Raw genomic sequence first — 19847 nt, 5'->3', positions numbered from 1 at the left:
TGGAACTATGAGATCATGACCTGAGCTGAATTTGGATGTCCAACTAACTGAGCCAGCCAGGTGCCCCTAAAAAGGGTTTTTAGCGCAACATTGTTTATGCAAGCAGGAAACTAGAAGCCACTAAATATCCATCAATAGGGAATGGTTAAATAATTTTTGGTAAATCCATGGTGGATATCATACAGCCATTACAAGGAATGTAGCCATGTCTACTGACCAAGAGTGAAATCATGATATATTCTTCAGTATAAAAAATACTGGAGAATAAGTAATATGTTTAGTAAAACGTCATTTAAAATAAAAAAGGAAAGAGAAAACAAGCATGTATGTGTTTATGTGTAAAGAAAGGTATGGGAGAATACACCAACCCACTGCCACATTGTGGGAGTGGGTGGGATTGGTTTGGGGGCTTATTAAATTTTTAAATGTGTCTTGTTTGACTTGCTTGAACCTGTGGCTCTTTTGTTTCAAATACAAGTAAATCATATGTTATATACAAAGCATATATTCATAATTTTTAAAACCAAACAAGCAGGCAGGTGTCCCCTCACCACAGATTGTGAATACTCACGTTGTGCTTGGTGCCTGTGGTTGTTCAGGAACCAGGTGAACAGTTTCTTATCAGGAAAAGTTGACGACCTTCCAACTTTATTCCTTTGCTGCATAAAAGCTATTTTCAAGTTACTTGCATTGCTTCTCCATACAAGTGACAGAACAGATCACCCAGATGTGCTCAGGGAGAAATTAAATGAAAGCACATTTCCTTTCCCAGTGGAAAGAAATGAATTCTAGGCTTTTGGTAGGAGCTAAGCTCCCTACTTATTATGATTTACAAAGATTCCTGCCTCCGTATTCTTAGTTGCAAAAATTCATGAGCCACAAAAATATGCTTTGACAGAGACATACTTCTGTCAGATTTCTTAAGTTAAAAGTAAAAAACGGAGGGGTGCCTGGGTGGCTCAGTCTAGCGACTCTTCCTTTCAGCTCAGGTCATGATCCCAAAGGTTGTGGGATCGAGTCCCGAGTCAGGCTCCGAACAGAACACGGAGCCTGCTTAAGATTGTCTCTCTCTCCCTCTGCCCCTCTCACGCTCGTGCTCTCTCTCTCTAACGTAAAATAAAATAAATTAAAAAATTTTTTAAGTAAAAAGGGGAAGCAGTTTCTCTTTCTGAATCAAGACGAATCCTAGATCCTTGGAGCTGCCGCTTGTGGTTGGAGAACAGGAAGTTTCCACTTTCCTGGATCGGGTGCACGCGCTGGCTTGCTGCTGGCTTATGCGGTCACGACTGCGTGCACTTCAGTCTCCAAGTTTAACTGCGTGCAGACCATTCACCCGAGTTTGTGAAGTCAGTTTGTGCTCCCCTCCCCTTCAAAGAACAATTCAAGAAGCAATCCTACCAGAGTGTGAAGAGCGTGGGAGAGAATGTCAGGTTCATATCTTACCTTAGCACTGTTGGGGTTTGGCTTAGCTCCTTTGTTTAAAGTCAGGATTTACCTGCCAAGGGAAGCTAGTGTCCGGATGCGTTCAGTAAATAGAGTAAGGAGGGAAGGACGGAGGTAAGCAACAAAGAATACAACCAAAAAAGGCTGAAAGGTCTTCTTTCTTCCTCATGTTTACCTATGGGTTGTAAAGCATTTCAAGTGTAGAATTCTTTTCTGCTTGTGAAATCTAGCCTCTGGGGCATTTAAAAAAAATAACAAACTATCTGGGGCTCAAAGTGTGCTCTTCACTGGGCTGTTTTCTCTGTATGTCTGACTTCTGCTTCCCTCAGTCTGTTGTCAGGACAGGATTGCTGAGAACCTTGAGCCTACCCCTAAAAGTAGAGAGCCCACCTTTCCTGAGTCCATAGATTAAACTCAGTAAAAATGTGTTTGGGTCCACTTGTGTCTTAGGTGTTCTCTTGAAGAGGCACTTTTACAGGGGGTTGGGCCAACCCGGATCACCTACTCCCCTCCCACACCTCCCCACCCCCAAACCCCAGCCCTGAAAACAGAATCACAGCAATGATTCCCCTGCAAAGCAGAGATCCTTTATTTACTCTTTTGAAGAGGAAATTAAGCTGAAATTTCTTTGTGACATTCTTCCACCAAATTTTGCTGACACATATTTTCTTATTCTTTCATTTCATCTCTCTGAGGTATTCCTTCTCTCTGCTTCCGAGGCATCCTCTTAGAGTAGTTCTCAAAATCTAGTCCAGAGAACTCTGAAGTGGGGAGTGGGGAGTGGTAACCAAGATTTTCAGGTGGTCCTTTCTGTTCAAAGCTCTTTTCATAATACTAAGATGGAATTTATCTTTGTGTCAGTTTCTCAAAAGTGTTACATGGCCTTTTCCAGAGACTACATTATATGTGGTATCACATAAGCCTGAATGTGGAGACAAATAGAGGAATCCAATTATCTACTACTGAATCAGAACTTAAAGTGATTTGCAAATATGTAAAACATGCCACTTGGCATGTTTTTTGTTTCACATAATATAGTTCTTTTTCCTAAGACATGTTATTTATGTAAATATGTAGTGAATTTATTATCATTGTTAAATGAATAAATATTCTTAGAAGTTTCAGCTTTAATTTCTAGTATGGTAAATATCAATAGATGTATAATATAAATAAAAGCTCTTTGGGGTTCTCAATATTGTGTGTATTTAGAAGTAATGAATCATGATAAAATTAACTCTTAGGATTCCACTATCCAACCTAATTTAGAAAACATAGAACTCCACCCACTTCTACTTCAATCCCGTATCTGTCTAACTAACCCCAACTTCTAATGGTAACCATTCTCTGGAAGTTTTTCTGTCATTCCCTGTTTTTCTTTACAATTTTTCTACATACTGTGAATCCCCAAACAATATGTTGTTTAGTTTTGCTTTTTTAATAAATTTTGAAAAACACAGTATCATCATATAAGTATTCTATTGCAACTTTTTTTCATTCTACTGATTCAACTATCTTGATTCCTTAGCTGTAGTTTATTCATTTTTACTTTTGTATTCCATTGTTTAAATATACCATGAATTTACTTATCCAATCTCTTGCTATTAGACATTTGGGCTATTTTTAGTTTTCTGCTAGCTATAAACAATACTATATTGAACATTCATATACATATCTCCTGGCCCTCATATGCAAAGATTACTCTGGGCGTATACCTAGGAGTGGAATTATACTCAGACGAGAAAAGAAATGCCAAACTGTTTTCCAAATTGGTTGATCCCAGTGTGTTCCTGCCAGCAGCGTATAAGAGTACCCATAAGGCACATCCTTGCCAACATGCATCATCTTCAAACTTTTAATTATTACCAAACTAGTGGGTATAAAATGATGTCTTCTTGTGGTTTTAATGTTTATTTCACTGATCACTCATGTTTCCTTTCTAAGAAAGAGAAATATCTTTTGTCCACTTGAAAAATGAGGGGTTTTTTTTCTTTTCCTTGAAGATTTGTAGGAGTTCTGTGTCAGATTCCTTTTCATTTATATGTATTGTTTATATCTTCCAGTTTGAAGCTTAAATTTTCTCTTTTGTTAGTATTTGTTGATAAACAGAAATTCTTCATTTTAATGAAACAAATTAATCATCTTTCCCTTTAAGGCTATTATTTTTTATTTCGTTTTGGAAACTTGTTTGGAAATCTTTCCCTCCCCTGAGGGCCAAACAAACTATATTCTTAGGTTCTGCCTCGGAACTGTTGGATCAGAAACTCTGGGTGAGGGGCCCAGAAATATGTGCTCACAGGCCTTCCAGGTGGTTCAGAAGCATGTGGTTTGAGATCAATTAACCTAGGAGAAAAGCTTTTCTTCTGTAATCTGTTAATGTAGTCAGTTACATCAGTAGATTTTTTTAATATTAAACTTAGGTGAATTAAAAACATTTTAAATTGTCTCAAGATTCTCTTTTGCTCTCTGAAATATTCGAATTCTTACCTTTCATTGTTTTTACTTGTGTGCTAACTAGGCTTCTCAGAAAGGTCATTTCACAGCTTCGTGACTTTTGTTTAGCAGGAGGAAATCTGATCCCTGGCTACCTTCTTGCTCAGATCCAGAGAGCAAGTAGTGTTTAAGAACACAGGACAGGGGCGCCTGGGTGGCGCAGTCGGTTAAGCGTCCGACTTCAGCCAGGTCACGATCTCGCGGTCTGTGAGTTCGAGCCCCGCGTCAGGCTCTGGGCTGATGGCTCGGAGCCTGGAGCCTGTTTCAGATTCTGTGTCTCCCTCTCTCTCTGCCCCTCCCCTGTTCATGCTCTGTCTCTCCCTGTCCCAAAAATAAATAAAACGTTGAAAAAAAAAATTAAAAAAAAAAAAAAAGAACACAGGACATGCAATCAGGGAGACCTCAGTTTGAATCAGGTTCATCCATTTGTAGCTTGTGACCTTAAGATGAATTATTGAACTTTTCTGAACTTAGTTTGCTCACCTGTAAATTAAGGCTTTTGATACATCCTTCACAACATCATGCTCAAAGCCAAATAATGCATGGAAATGCTCAGCCTAGGACTTAGTGTACTAGAATTACACAAGTCAGCCATTGTATAAGTCTTATGGAAGGCTCCTTTATGACCTGTAGATGGAATTTTTTATTTCTATTCTAGATCGTAGGCACCTTTATGGTTGAGAGCATACATTTTATGTCAATGAAATTTTGTTCATTAATCCATCCATTTATTCAACAGAGCCAAATGCCCATTGTGTAGGAGATTCCTCGCCAGGCTGTGGGGGATGCATTGTTCCATAAGAAAAGCATGGGTCCAAAGAGACATGCTCTCTGCCCTCATGTAGTTTACAAGACAGGTCTTTGAGTATTTGGTAGACAAGGTGGGTATGGAGCATTCTGGGAGAGCTCTCGTATGGTATGGGGGGTAAAGGAAGTCAGACCAAAACCTGAACTCATGAGGTTGGTGGTGAAAGGGGAGAGAGTATTCTAGGTGAATAGAAGAGTAGGTGGGTGCAGTTTTCTTTGTTTCAGAAGCAAGAAGGAGCTCAGGCATCATGGAGTGGAGTATGGAAGATGAATTGGAGGTTGGGCAGAAGTAAATATAGATAGACTAGCTGCAAGGTGTTTACAGAGGTTCAGATGAGAAACGATGCTGGCCTGGAGGTGTAGCAGTAGCAGTGAGCAAAATGGATGGTTTCTAAAGATATTTCAAAGGTGGAATTAATGAGATTTGGAAAGTTAACCGTAAAGGGATGAGAGTCGCTTGCAAGCATGAGCAAGTGGGGGGATGAGAAAGGGAACATTAGAGGAGGAAGAGAGGGTTTGAGGAGTGTCAGATGCTACAAGAAGCGAGGGGAATATGGTCTGAAAACCGTCCTTTGGATTTAGTGACCTGGAAGTTACTGATGACACTAGAGAGCCGTTTTCTTAAAGGGGAGAATCCAGATTTCAGTGGATTGAGGAAGGAATGGAAGGTAAGAAAATAGTTCAGTCAAGAGGTTTGGGTAAGGGAAGGAGAGGGTGGTAACTTGACAGGGATAGGAGTCAAGGCAGGTGTTTAGTTGAGGGTTTTTTGTTTCTTTGCTTCTTTTCATTGTGAGAAGCTTGGGCATGTTAAAATGCTCCCAGGATGGCACCAGTAGAGAAGGAGAGGTTGTGAATAGTGGAGTGAATCTATAGCTATGCCTTCAGGAAGCAGGTTGCAGAGCACATCTGGAAGCTCGAACACCAACTCTATTGTAATTGAAGAAAGGAAGGAATTGTTGGCTTGGCTTTTTTGGTTTGTTTGAAGTTCAGCAGCAGAAAAGTGAAGCTCTGTTTTTCCCATGAGATGGTACTAAAATCATCTGCTAATAGTGAGGAGGCACACAGGACAGCCACTAGTTTGAGGAAGAGAGGACATGGAGGACCAGTTGATAAATCAGGCAATAGTTTGTTGAGCAGTGTTGAAGTGCTCATAACTGTGAGCATCATAACCATGAATTTATAGTGCCGCTGGTCTCCTTGGCTGTGTGACTTACTCTAGTGGTACCTAGCAGACCAGAGGTAGTCCTGAAGATGTCTGAGCCAGTGTTGGAATGTTGCCAGGTAGATTTGATGCAAGACAGTGCAGCAAGGAGATGTAGAATATTGACAGAGGAATTTAGTGTTCATTTGTGTGTCCTCTCTGTAAAAAACTGTGGACATATTCTAGTTGGTGCTGATTAGATGTTTTAATCCCTGGAAGAAACATGCTTTTACACTTGAAGAATGCAACTTGGAAATGACCTAATACAGAGCTTCTCAAAGTGTGGCCTCTAGAACAGCATCATTAGCATCACCAGGGAAATCAGAAATACGGATTCTTAGGTTCTATTCCAGACCTACTGAATCAGAAATTCGAGGGATGGGACCCAGCAATATGTACTTTAAATGAAGGAATGATTGAGTATAGGAAATAGCAGGAAAATGAAGAGGATTTCCATGTATTAATCTGTAAATCACTTGATTGGTCATTAAATCCACCTCTATAGTTAAGAGGTGGATTTCCTTTTTCTTTATAGAAAAAGGAAATCATACCTAATACAAAAGCTAGATAGGCAGATATTTCCTGGTTTCATTAATGGTTTGCAAATAAAAGCTTTTGTTGGGTCTCGAAGTTCACACATATCTTTTTTTAAAAACTCTTGTTTCATAAAAGGAGATAAGACTGGCATAAAAATACATTTGTTAGTGAGAAAATAATAATAATTAATAATTAAGTGAGAAAGTCCAGATACTTAACACAGGAACTGTAAAAGTAAAATTTTATTGTTTATTTCCAGTTATAAAAGTAATATACATTAATTTTAACATTTATAAAAATGTTAAAAAACATTTAACATTTCTGTATTTATAAAATACAGAAAAAAGAAAAAAACAAAAACTCATTGGTAATGCCATAATCTAGAAGTATCATTACACTTTGGCTTACTTCCTTTGGGCTTTAATTGTGCCTATGAACATTTAAGGGAAGTTCAATTGCCTGGGGTCCTCTAAGCAAATTTCTGGCACCCCAACTACTTAGCTCATTGAGCCCTACAAGAGGCACACGTGATAAACCCTGAAAGAAATGAGAGAAAACGGAGTATCAGGAATGAAGTCAAGAGAGCAGAAATATGGGAAATGCATATTTCTTTTTTTTTATTTTTTTTTCAACGTTTATTTATTTTTGAGACAGAGAGAGACAGAGCATGAACGGGGGAGGGGCAGAGAGAGAGGGAGACACAGAATCAGAAACAGGCTCCAGGCTCTGAGCCATCAGCCGAGAGCCTGACGCGGGGCTCGAACTCACGGACCGTGAGATCGTGACCTGGCTGAAGTCGGACGCTTAACTGACTGCGCCACCCAGGCGCCCCGGAAATGCATATTTCTATGGACAAGTCACAGAAAAGATGTGGTATGAGTACATAGAAGTATATACGTGCTAAATCCTTGGTGGCCATTTACCTGAGCCCTGTTTCCATTTAGAAATCACAATCTATACATCGGGATGCTTGCCCTTTGATACTAATAGAATCACTAAACTTCACTGAAGGAGAATTAGCAACATTCTCAACCACCGAAGGGGACCCTCTGAACCATTTCTCATACATCCAGGCATTTGTGGCATTAGGTGGACAATAAAATATGCAAACTAGCCTATTGAATGCATTTTTTAAAAATTAACTTCCATTCATTACCATTTCCCAGAAACTGATTCTAAATATATTTTAGGGTCTCAGACCCATTCTGCCTTCAATCTTCTGGTGTCCCCCATTAGTCCTTTGATCCCATTCAGGAAAGATGAACAGTGATGTTGTGTTTCTCCCTATTCTCCCTTCTTCTCATCGTTGTTTTGTTGGGGGGCGGGGGCGGGATGGGGAGGGTAGATCCAAAGTAGTACCTGAAAAAAATGCCCTTTAAATTCAGTAGCTCAGCAGTCACTAAGAAATCTTTATTCTCTTGAGGAGAAGAGAATAGGTAAGGGGTAGGAGGTGTGGAGCCACAAAACAAATGGAAAGTGTCGCTAGACTTCAATTACTTAGGAATCTTGCTATCCTCTGCAGAGAAGCATCCCACTAGGGATTTAATTATCAAGGAAACGGCAATAACCTCTCTGTTTTTCCTCATAAAACAAAATTGTAAACTTCTTAACATGTAACTTTTTTTTAAAGTTTATTTATTTATTTTGAGAGAGAGAGAGAGAGAGAGCGAGCAGGACAGGAGCAGAGAGAGAGGGAGAGAGAATCCCAAGCAGGCTCCATGCTGTCAGTACAGAGCCCGATGTGGGGCTCGAACTCATGAACCATGAGATCATGACCTGAGCTGAAATCAAGAGTTGGACACTTAACTGACTGAGCCACCCAGGTGCCCCTCAGTGCTCACTTTTGTGTAGGCTTTAGGTAACTGGATTCAGGTTTATCTAGAATCTTGTACATATAGGACTAGAGTCACTGTCAGCGCAGAGCCCTATGTGGGGCTCAAACTCACGAACCACAAGATAGTGACCTGGCCAAAGTCAGATGCTTTACCAACTGAGCCACCCAGGCACCCTAACACACAATGTTTTTGATTGAACTGTCTAAATGTGTCCTATCATATATGGTTTTAGGGACTTGAAAATCTTTTCTTTCCTTTTCTACTTGGCAACCTTAAGGAAATAGATAAAAACAAATAAGTTCACTGAAGCTTTGTTAATGATCGAAAAAAACTAGAAACAGGAGCATCCATAGATAGAAAACTGAGTAAATTATGTTACATCCTTAAAATAGAACATTAGCCATTAAAAAGAATAAACCAGATCCACATATGATGTTGATATGAAAAGATCTCCAAGATATTAAAATTTTTTAAATATTTATTTATTTTTGAGACAGAGCACATGCAGGGGAGGGGCAGAGAGAGAGGGATAGGGAGACACAGAATCGAAGCAGGCTCCAGGCTCTGAGCTGTCAGCACAGAGCCCAACGCAGCGCTTGAACTCACAAACTGTGAGATCATGACCTGAGCTGAAGTCGGACGCTTAACCGACTGAGCCACCCACACGCCCCATCTCCAAGATATATTATTAAGGGAAAAAAAGCAATATGCAGATGCAGAACAAATACGTATAGTAAGATATCATTTATACTTTAAAAATTCTCTTTCTCTCTCTCCACACACACACACACACACACACACACACACACGCTTGCATAGGCATAGAAATTTTCTGGAAGGATACTTGAGAAAGTGGTAATAGGTGTTGCCTTTGAGTAGTGGAACTGGAGTGGGGGAAATTTTCATCTTATGCCCTTGGTTCTGTATGAAGGTTTTCTCATTTTACGTACAATTGCTTTTATAATAATACTTTTAAAATTGGTTAACTCTTAAAATTAAATGATAACCTTTGTACTTGTTGATGTTTAGCTTCTCCTAGGTGTTTCCATCTTTCTGCTTCCTTGGGCTCCACTTTCTCTCCGAGCACTTGTCATGCCCATACATGTTTACTCCGGACTGCTCATCTTTGGAACAGTGATCGCAACGGTACTTATGGGAGTGACTGAGAAATTGTTCTTTGCCCTGTAAGTTATATAGTTTTCCTAATTGTAATATTTAAGCTATAAAATGTTAAATACTTACCCATTGGGGGAAAATGTAACAAAATTTTTAATATTAAAAATAGACAATTTAGGGGCGCCTGGGTGGCTCAGTCGGTTGAGCGTCCGACTTCAGCTCAGGTCACGATCTCGCGGTCCGCGAGTTCGAGCCCCGCGTCGGGCTCTGGGCTGGTGGCTCAGAGCCTGGAGCCTGCTTCCGATTCTGTGTCTCCTTCTCTCTCTGTCCCTCCCCCATTCATGCTCTGTCTCTCTCTGTCGCAAAAATAAATAAAAATGTTAAAAAACAATTTTTTTTTAAATAGACAATTTAAAAATTTATTTTTAACAAATGTATTATACATGTAGTATAGCATTAATAATGCTTGGAAGAAGGACCAAAAAGTTCAAAAAAACTGTACCACTCTTACAACTATTGAGGTTACACGTGCCCTCTTAATCTTTTTGATGTGCATATCTTTATATTAATTGTAATTATAGGGGCGCCTGGGTGGTGCAGTCGGTTAAGCGTCCGACTTCAGCCAGGTTACGATCTCGCGGTCCGTGAGTTCGAGACCCGCGTCAGGCTCTAGGCTGATGGCTCAGAGCCTGGAGCCTGTTTCCGATTCTGTGTCTCCCTCTCTCTCTGCCCCTCCCCCGTTCTTGCTTTGTCTCTCTCTGTCCCCAAAAAAATAAATAAACATTGAAAAAAAATGTAATTATAGTGTATATACATTTGTATCATCCGTTTTTCAATTTTTAAGTGCTACTGGTGTTCCAGGTGCTACATTATTTTCATACTTATAATTTTTAACGTCATACTATTTCATTGAGTTATTTTAGCATAACTTAAATTTCTCTTTAATATCAAACTTTAAGGGAATTTACATAGAAGCTCTACCAGTGGGTATTTTTTTTAATTCAAGACTGTTTGACACGCTGCTGCGTCACCCTATTTGTAATTGGACATACTCTCTCTTTCTTGTAGGAATAGTTCTGGGTACAGTACATCTCCACCAGAAGGTGTTTTCACAAATACCCTGGGCCTTCTGATTGTGGTATTTGGGGCCCTCATCTTTTGGATAGTCACCAGACCACAATGGCAGCGTCCTAAGGAACCAAATTCGATCTTTCTTCAGCCAAATGGAGGTGCTCAAGAGGGAGTGGAAGGCTCAGCAATAAACTTCAGCAACGTGGACAAATCAGATTCAGAATTAAACAATGAAGTGGCAGCAAGGAAAAGAAACTTCATCGTTGACGAGGCTGGTCAGAGATCCACCATGTAAAGGGTTGTAGAGATGTGGCCATATCACTTCACTTTTACAAACTAGCTCTACAGTTTATCGCTTCTTCTCTCTAGCCCCAAGGTGATTGGGCCACAGAGTCAATATTTATTTTAATCATAAAGTAGGATTCCTTGGAAGAGTTTGTATTGATTGAGGCCTATGAACTTACCTGAATTGGAAAGGAGATGATCATGTAAATAATAGCAGATATAAATTGTGGTTATGTTACCTCTTTCTTGTTGAGGACCAAAACATTTAGCACAGTGCCTTGCATAAAACAGTCGATCAAAATGTGTCTCTCAAAAACAAACAAACAAACAAACAAAAAATAAAAATGTGTCCCTCGGTTGGTAAATTTCATCAGCTGGTGGCATCTCTGGCCTCTTGTCATTTCCTGTTAATTCTGGGAGTCCAATTCTAACCGTTTAGAATTAGATCTGGGGCAGGGTTTATGCTACACAGATAATGTGAGCAGAGTACAGAAAAAAAATTTAGGAAACTAACTGGTTCCCTTTTCTCAGCGCTCTCTCCCCAACTAGTTTGAGCTCAGATTGGCCCTAGAGACTAGGGTTATTTTAGAGCATTTTGAGGCAATGACTGAACCAAATGTAGCTAAAGAGATCTTCTCTTGTCAGACCTAGAAGTTTTTCTAAAATTCCACTTCATCCCAAAGCTCTCCCTGGGGTTTGGCGTATTTTATAACCCCAGATTCCAAACCAAATTAGAATGGAATATGCCTGAAAGCTTACGTAGCATAAACTGCTCTACAAACCTCAAAGAGCATTTTTTCCCGACTTTCCTTTTTCATTTTAGAAAGTACTTACGTGGCACATACTACCTGCCAGACACTATTCTAAGCACTTTATAAATATTGACTTGTTCAATCCTTAAACTTTTCTCGGTAGGTACTATTATTATCTCCATTTTACAGATGGGAGATCTGAAGCTCAGAATGGCTAGTGACTTGCCCCAAGGTCACACAGCTCATCAACGGTAGAACTGAGATTCGTCACTTGGCCATCTGACTCCTTCGTCCATGACCCTAACCACTTCTCTATGCTGTATCTTCTATTATATACTAGTTTGTACACTGCTGGTGTGCAGTGGAGTTGTTATAGTTTAACTTCTGACTCTCTTGTCCAAGGCAGATTCGTCAAATAACCAAGGAAAGAGGCCTACCCATACCTGGAAATAGATCATGGCACCCTGATGCAGCCAACAAGCCATGGCCTACCTCAATGCCTCTTTGATCTTAAATTTGTGTCTTGGTGACAAAGAAAGATTTGGGCAAGAATATATGTAACTTTCAAGATGAATCAATTACAAGTTTTTTTTCTTCAAGATCTTAGCTGCTGTATAGCTTTGGGTTTGGGGATAGGAGAGACTCACTTCGTGGTCTGCCCTTCCCGGTGGTAAGAGCTAAGGTCCTTCCTGATTTTGGTGGAATTTTAGGTGATATCTAGAGCTTTGAGTTCTTGGTAGTGAGGTGAGAGACTCAGAGGTGACATCTTTCATGCATGGAGATCTCTGTCTTGACTCTAGCTGACTTGAATTAAGACCTAGAGCAGTGCCTTTGCTGAAAGGATGCTTTTCATTTTGGGATTGATTTTTGGTTTCCCTGCAGTTTTAAAGTGGGGCATTTTGATGTGGGTGGAAACCCTACAGTTTATACCCAATACACTTTATTTTTTTTTTAAGTAGGCTCCCTGCCCATTTCGTGGAGCCCAGTGTGGGGCTTGAACTCACAACCCTGAGATCAAGACCTGAGCTGAGATCAAGGGTCAGACACTTAACCAACTGAGCTACACAGACACCCCTACACCAAACACACCTAACTTTTTTGGTGCTTCATAAAGTTCCTTTTAATTTAAGTGGTAGTTACCTCCATAGACTGAATATGAGCTTCTCTCCATCATGTTCCTTAAGCTTCATGCCTAACCATTCAAGATTCCCTTGCCAAAACACTGTTTTCTTCTTATTTAATTCTCCTTCCAAAATTGGTAATGGTGTCTTAAGTATCCCCAGTACCCAGCCTAATGCCTGGCCTGCTGTAAGCACAGTTAAATTCAATATGGACAAAGCACGCTACAAATTTTGGGGTTACGTGGAAGAATAATTGCATTGTCACACACAAACGTATTTTCGATAAATGGATGTTTCATTACAAGGAGGTGCCCCAAATTCCAGGAGTGTTTTGGGGGAAGGCGATAGTCCCAATGACCGAAGCTGCTATTCCATTTTATGTAGGCCAAGGAAGAGGTTACTGGTGAAAAGTTAACTATGGATTTGGCATGAGAATATTCTATTCCATTGCAAAGTCTTTGAGCACACATCATCTCAGCCCTTTATTTTCTCTCTCATGGGCTAATGCGAGGGCAATCTTACAGATATTATAAGAACTTCTTTCTTTCTCAACCTTTATGAAAACAATGCATAGTAAAATATATCTAGAAAACCTTTCTGAGACTCTTCTTTTAATGGGATTTTTATTCTAATGGTAATTGTACCTCTATCTTTCAAAAGCTGGTATTTCCTACCTAAAGCCATCTCTCCCCAAAATATCTCATTAAAGAGTCCACAAAAAGAAAAGGGGAGAAGAAAGCCTTAGGTATCATTTCCAAAACAGTGATTGAAATCTTCCCAAATAATTATAGCTTATATCATCTGCAGAGATAGTCTGGCTTGGCTTACCCCATAATCTAATTTCAGAAAGAAAAAAAAAAAAAAGCTTTTATTTCAGCACTCATCTAAATCAACACTAAAGCCTTTTCTCTGGGTGGGTTTTATTGAGAAACTCAAATGAATATACTTTTTGAATTAATGTTCTCAGATGCATACAGCTTTCTGTGCTTCTTGTGTCAGACTGATTTCACCCTCCAGAATACTTTCCTTTCCATTCCTTGTGTGGTTTCATTTAAGCTGTGCTGGTTAGAAACAGCATCTCAGACCTTACAATCAAGTGACAAAGAAGCAATTGCACTTTTTAAGGGATACTGACAAGTGGTTCCTATTTTCTAAAGGACAAAAGAAAGAGAATGTCTTGTTTTTAATTAGGCTCTTTTCCCCGCTGAGTTGAAAATTACAGTGCAATACCGATTGACCACAACGCCAGATCTAAAACCTCAGAGAAAGAAGTAAAGTGTTATGCTAATTTTATTGCAATATGATAGAATTTTTATCTTGTTATGTCCTTCTTGTGATAACTCTGACAGAAAACTGTTAACTGCTATGTCTTAGAGGTGCACATAGGAAAGTATAGAAAAAAAGAAAACTATTATTCTTTATCCCTTAGAAGATGCCTGAACATTTTTAAGTGGAAAAGATTACTATGTTTAAATTTGCCTTCTTATGGAAAAATATTAAATAGCCTGAATATTTTATAATTTTGTAGAAAAAAGATACATCTATTTTTTCTTGACTTGTTTTTATATAGTAATAAAAGTTATTTTGGAAGCGATTTGTGTGTTATCCATTTGTCCAGGCTGGATGGTGGAGGCATTGTTCTGCAAGTTTCTGTTCCATGGTTGTTTGTTTCGTGGAAAAAAATTTTTTAAGTTTCTTTATTGAAAATGCTGTCAGAGTACCACACCATTTCCATTGCTGGAAGGATCAGAGGATTGTTTCAAAACTGCCAGGGTATCCTCCTCCGTGCAGGATCTGAACTGGAGCCATCCTTGTAGTGCAGAAGGGAGCCGTCGGTGTAGGCAACCAAAGCAGACACAGTGTAAGTGGGAAAAGCATGGAAGGAGAGCCTGTTAAAAGAGTTGGTTATTACAGAACTCTGTTTACAGTAACTTGTCCTTGAGAAAGTATATAACTCATTATGGATGAATTGTTGACTAGTCGCATCTGAGTAATCAGTATTCCTCCAGTCTTAATCACTCATTTAGCCTTTTTTTGCCTCCTGAGAAATTGTCTAGCTATAATAACATCGTTAATATTATATATACAATATGCAATAGAGCTATAATATTGCATGTGAATTGAATTTTTATGTTCCATCATATTTTGTATTCTTATTTTCAGATAACTGTATATTATTTTAAATTTATTTTAATTGGCAAGTACTTTTGATACTTTATGACTATATGGCTCAAATACATTAACACGTAATTTTACATATATTAGCTCATTTAATTTAATTTGCGGTTGTACTGGACATTTACATTGTCTGCCATGCCCAGCCTTACAAACATAGCTGTGTTTTTTTGACCACCCGCATTTCCTCAGCCACAGCTAACTGGATGCTAGTGGGAGAAAACACATCACCCACATGTGGACTTTTCACAGCTCACCAACATACTATGAAGTAGCCTGGTATGAAATGAAAATATCCTCTTTCATTTCCTTTCGGATTGAGGAAGGAGGACTTCAGAGGATTTGGTCTCTCTCCTTTCCAAGAATTTGAATTGGGAAATACTTCAAGAATAAGTCAGAACAGAAGTTAAATGAATGCCTGGTTACAGGAGCCATGAGGAAATCTAGACCAGAGATCAGGAAATTGTCTTTAAAGAGCCAAATAGGTTTTGTGAACCGCATGGTTTCTGTGGCAAATACTCAACTAATGCCATTGTAGTCAAAAGAGACCACAGACGACAGTAAATGGAGGAGTATGACTATGTTTCAATAAAGCTTTATTTTTTTTTTTTAATTTTTTTTTTTCAACGTTTATTTATTTTGGGGACAGAGAGAGACAGAGCATGAACGGGGGAGGGGCAGAGAGAGAGGGAGACACAGAATCGGAAACAGGCTCCAGGCTCTGAGCCATCAGCCCAGAGCCTGACGCGGGGCTCGAACTCACGGACCGCGAGATCGTGACCTGGCTGAAGTCGGACGCTTAACCGACTGCGCCACCCAGGCGCCCCTCAATAAAGCTTTATTTACAAAAAACAGTGGCAGCCCACATTTGTCCCACAGGCAAAAGTTTGCCAATCCCTGGTCTAGACCATTAGGTGGGGCCATGAGAGTTCATGACAGGCTAAAATGATAAGAAATCAAGAACTATGTAGTGAAGAGAAAATACTGATGATAGAGAGGAAGGATTGGCAGGTCATAATAGGAAACACAAGTGGGCAGTGGAGTAGTCTTGGAGAGGGTGGCCAACTCAAATTAATGGCAGGTACTAGAGCGAAGATCCATGAAATGCTGCTGAGTGTTCCTCAAGGTTGCTATGGATTCAGTTCCAGTTCCCTTGGAGACTGCTCCTCAGAATCATGGAAGATCTCAGTCTCTTTTTTGGCACTAAATAAAATTCAGTGAGTTAAATACCATTAATCCTGTTTTACGAACAGAGAAACTTAGGTTCAGAAAGGTTAGGTGTTTGCCCAGGTCACCCCGCTGCTGAGCAGTAGTCAGGGTATACACATAGGTCTTCTGACTCTTAAATTTAGAATGATTTTCACTAAACCCTCAAACCAATACTCCAGTGCACTTCAAAATTGCTACCTAACAATTTCTTTGTAATCCAGAAAACAAAGACTGAAACTGTAATGTAAACAACTATCTATTCCCTTATAAATTTTAAGTGTCTTTAATAAGGCAGCGTGGAAATTTTGGTATGCCACTGTGATAGATAATATCCAAAGATGACCACATCAGTTCCTCTTCTCCTCATATACACACACACTGCTCCTTATACCGGGAGATAAATTTACTTCCTCTTCCCTTGAATCTGGGCTGGCCTTTTGGCTTCCTTTAACCAATGGAATGTAGAAGCAACATTCTGAGAATCTGAGCCCACGCCTTAAGAGAACTGACATTCTATTTCCTCCCATTGGAACCCATCCAGTATGCGGTTGAGGGAGTCTGGTCTAGGCCACCTAAAGGCCACCCAAAGAGAGACCCTAGAGAATAAGAAGTCATGTTAGGTGTTCCAGCCCCAGATGAGCTCACATGCATGAGATTCCAAATGAGATCAGCAGAACTACCCGGCTGAACTCCGGTCAACTCACAGAATCATGAGAAATAATAAATAAGCCTTATTTAAGCCACTGTGTTTGGAGGAGGGGGGGGTTGTTATGCAACAATGGATGTGATACACTACTCTTATTTTAAAAACTTAATTGGGTGTAGACTAAATCCAAATAGGAAGTATTTTCCAGAATGTGTTCTGTAGGGTTTATTACATTTTCCTTAAGGATTTTGTTTGTTTTGCTGAAAAAAGAAGTTTGGGAAACACAGAATTAAACAAAGTTAAACAGTTTTTTTTTTTAAGGTGGGACTTTGCACCAATAACTTTCTCCAATAACTTATGAGTATTTTCAAGCATACAGAAAAGCTGAAAGAATTATAGAGTGAACATATAGGTACCTACCACCTAGAATCTATAATTAGCAATTTGCCATGTTTGCTTTATCACATTTCTATTTATTCATCCCTTTCTTCATCAAATACCCCATCTTAAATTTTTATACATTTCAAAATGTTACAAACATCAATAAATTGGCATGGGTAGACATTCTTAGTTTGTTCACTATCATAGAGGGAAAGCATTCAATATTTTATCATTAAATATGTCATATGTCCCTTCATCAGGTTGAAAATTTTCATTTGCAGAGTTCTTTTTAAAGCCATGAATTGGTTAAATTTTGTCAAAAGGCTTGTCTGCATCTACTGAAATAATCATATTGTTTTTCTCCTTAGGTCTGTTAATATAATGGTGAAATACACTGGTTTATGAACGTTGAACCAATTTTGTACTCTTGTCATGTGTGTTACAGCTACATATATTATAAACCAATAACAGAGTTAAAAGTTTTGCTTTATATAATCATATGTAATTTAAAGAAATAAAGAAGTACTGTATCCCTGTTGCTCAGGCTATATTTCAAATTTAGAAAGTCTTCTTACCAAAACAATAAAAAAGGGAAAGAAAGAAATGAAGAAATAAAAAAAATAGCCTTCTAAAAGTTATCCACATATTTATCATTTCCAGTGTTCATCACCCTCCTGAAGTCTCCGTTTCCAACTGGCATCATTTACCCTCCTGCTGGAGAACTTCCCTTAGTATTTCTTTTGTGCAGGTCTGCTGATGATAAAGTCTTCTTGTTTTCATTTTTCTGAAAATATCCATATAATTTTTGTTTTTGAAGAATTTAGTTAGTAGATATAAAATTCTGGGTTGGCAGACATTTTGTTTCAGCACTCTAAAGATGTCCTTCTTGGGGCGCCTGGGTGGCGCAGTTGGTTAAGCGCACGACTTCAGCCAGGTCACGATCTCGCGGTCCGTGAGTTCGAGCCCCGCGTCAGGCTCTGTGCTGATGGCTCAGAGCCTGGAGCCTGTTTCCGATTCTGTGTCTCCCTCTCTCTCTCTGCCCCTCCCCCGTTCATGCTTTGTCTCTCTCTGTCCCCCCAAAAAATAAATAAAACGTTGAAAAAAAAATAAAGATGTCCTTCTACTGTGTTCTGGCCTCAATAATTTATGATGTTTAAATAGTAGTCCTGGGGCGCCTGGGTGGCTCAGTCGGTTAAGCGTCCGACTTCGGCTCAGGTCATGATCTCGCGGTCCGTGCAGTCCGTGAGTTCGAGCCCCGCGTCGGGCTCTGTGCTGACAGCTCAGAGCCTGGAGCCTGTTTCAGATTCTGTGTCTCCCTCTCTCTCTGACCCTCCCCCATTCATGCTCTGTCTCTCTCTGTCTCAAAAATAAATAAACGTTAAAAAAAAATTTTTTTTAAATAAATAAATAAATAGTAGTCCTTTGTGTTATTGTTCCCGTGTATATAATGTGTCTTTTGTTCCTGGCTGCTTTCAAGATTTTCTCTTCATTTCTGGTTTTCAGCAGTTTAATTGTGATATATCTGGGTGTAAGCCATTTTTTTTAATTTTAATTTTTTAATTTTTAATTTTTTTATTTAAAAATTTTTTTGGGGCGCCTGGGTGGCACAGTCGGTTAAGCGTCTGACTTCAGCCAGGTCACGATCTCACGGTCCGGGAGTTCGAGCCCCACGTCAGGCTCTGGGCTGATGGCTCAGAGCCTGGAGCCAGTTTCCGATTCTGTGTCTCCCTCTCTCTCTGCCCCTCCCCTGTTCATGCTCTGTCTCTCTCTGTCCCAAAAATAAATAAACGTTGAAAAAAAAATAAAATAAATAAAATAAAATAAAAATTTTTTTTTATGTTTATTTATTTTTGAGAGACAGAGTGCGAATGGGGAAGGGGCAGAGTGAGAGGGAGACACAGAATCCGAAGCCTCCAGGCTCTGAGCTGTCAGCACAGAGCTCAATGCGGGGCTTGAACTCATGAACTGTGAGATCATGACCTGAGCTGAAATCAGAAGTTTAACCAACTGAGCCACCCAGACTCCCCTAGGCTTTTTTTTTTTTTTAATCATGCTTTGAGTTTATTGAATTTCTTGAATCTATAAACTGATGTCTTTTATCAAATTTGGGACATTTTTAGCTATTATGTTTTCAAATATTTCACTGCCCCATTCTCTCTTCTCATTTTAGAATTCCACTTATAATGTGTTTGCGTTTTTGATATTGTTCCCAGGTCATTGAGGTTCTGTTAGTGTTTAAAAACTATATACATCTTTAAGCAAATGAAAACTCAAGTTATTTTACATTTGTATAGGTATTATATATTCCCTCTTCTTTACTTTTAAAAGAACTTTTTCTTTTGAAAGAATTATAGATTCACAAGAAGTTGCAAAGATAGTACAAAGATGTCTTGTATCTTCCTGATCCAGTTTGCATGCCAATGGTTATATCTTACATAAGAATAACACGATATAAAAACTGATATTGGTACAATGTGTGTATATAGTTCTATGATAGTTTATCACGTGTAGACTTGTGACCACTACCACAGTCAATATACGGAAAATTTTTTACTTTATTTATTTATTTTAAAGTAGGCTCCATGGGGCGCCTGGGTGGCTCAGTCGGTTAAGTGTCTGACTTCGGCTCAGGTCATGGTCTCACAGTTTGTGGGTTTGAGCCCCGCATTGGGCTCCATGCTGAGAGCTTAGAGCCTGGAGCCTGCTTCGATTCTGTGTCTCCCTCTCTCTCTCTGCCCCTCACCTGCTCCCACTCTGTCTCCCTCTCTCTAAAAAATA

At 39.3% G+C, this 19847-nt stretch overlaps 1 protein-coding gene across 1 annotated transcript in view; it reads left to right on the top strand.

Annotated features, from left to right (window-relative positions):
* The window catches only part of LOC125172527 (plasma membrane ascorbate-dependent reductase CYBRD1), a 36360-nt gene extending 22108 nt beyond the window's left edge, over positions 1-14252 (top strand). Inside the window, exons 3-4 of the mRNA XM_047870746.1 lie at positions 9343-9497; positions 10498-14252. Of these exons, the coding sequence (XP_047726702.1) occupies positions 9343-9497; positions 10498-10795 (453 nt within the window). The 3' untranslated portion in view covers positions 10796-14252. The remainder of the gene's footprint in view (positions 1-9342; positions 9498-10497) is intronic.
* The last annotated feature ends 5595 nt before the right edge of the window (positions 14253-19847 follow it).

This window comes from Prionailurus viverrinus, chromosome C1 (assembly GCF_022837055.1).
Source record: "Prionailurus viverrinus isolate Anna chromosome C1, UM_Priviv_1.0, whole genome shotgun sequence".
In the NCBI taxonomy this organism is placed as follows: domain Eukaryota; kingdom Metazoa; phylum Chordata; class Mammalia; order Carnivora; family Felidae; genus Prionailurus; species Prionailurus viverrinus.
Note: the sequence above shows the minus strand (reverse complement) of the source record. Positions and strands in the feature narration are given on the sequence as shown.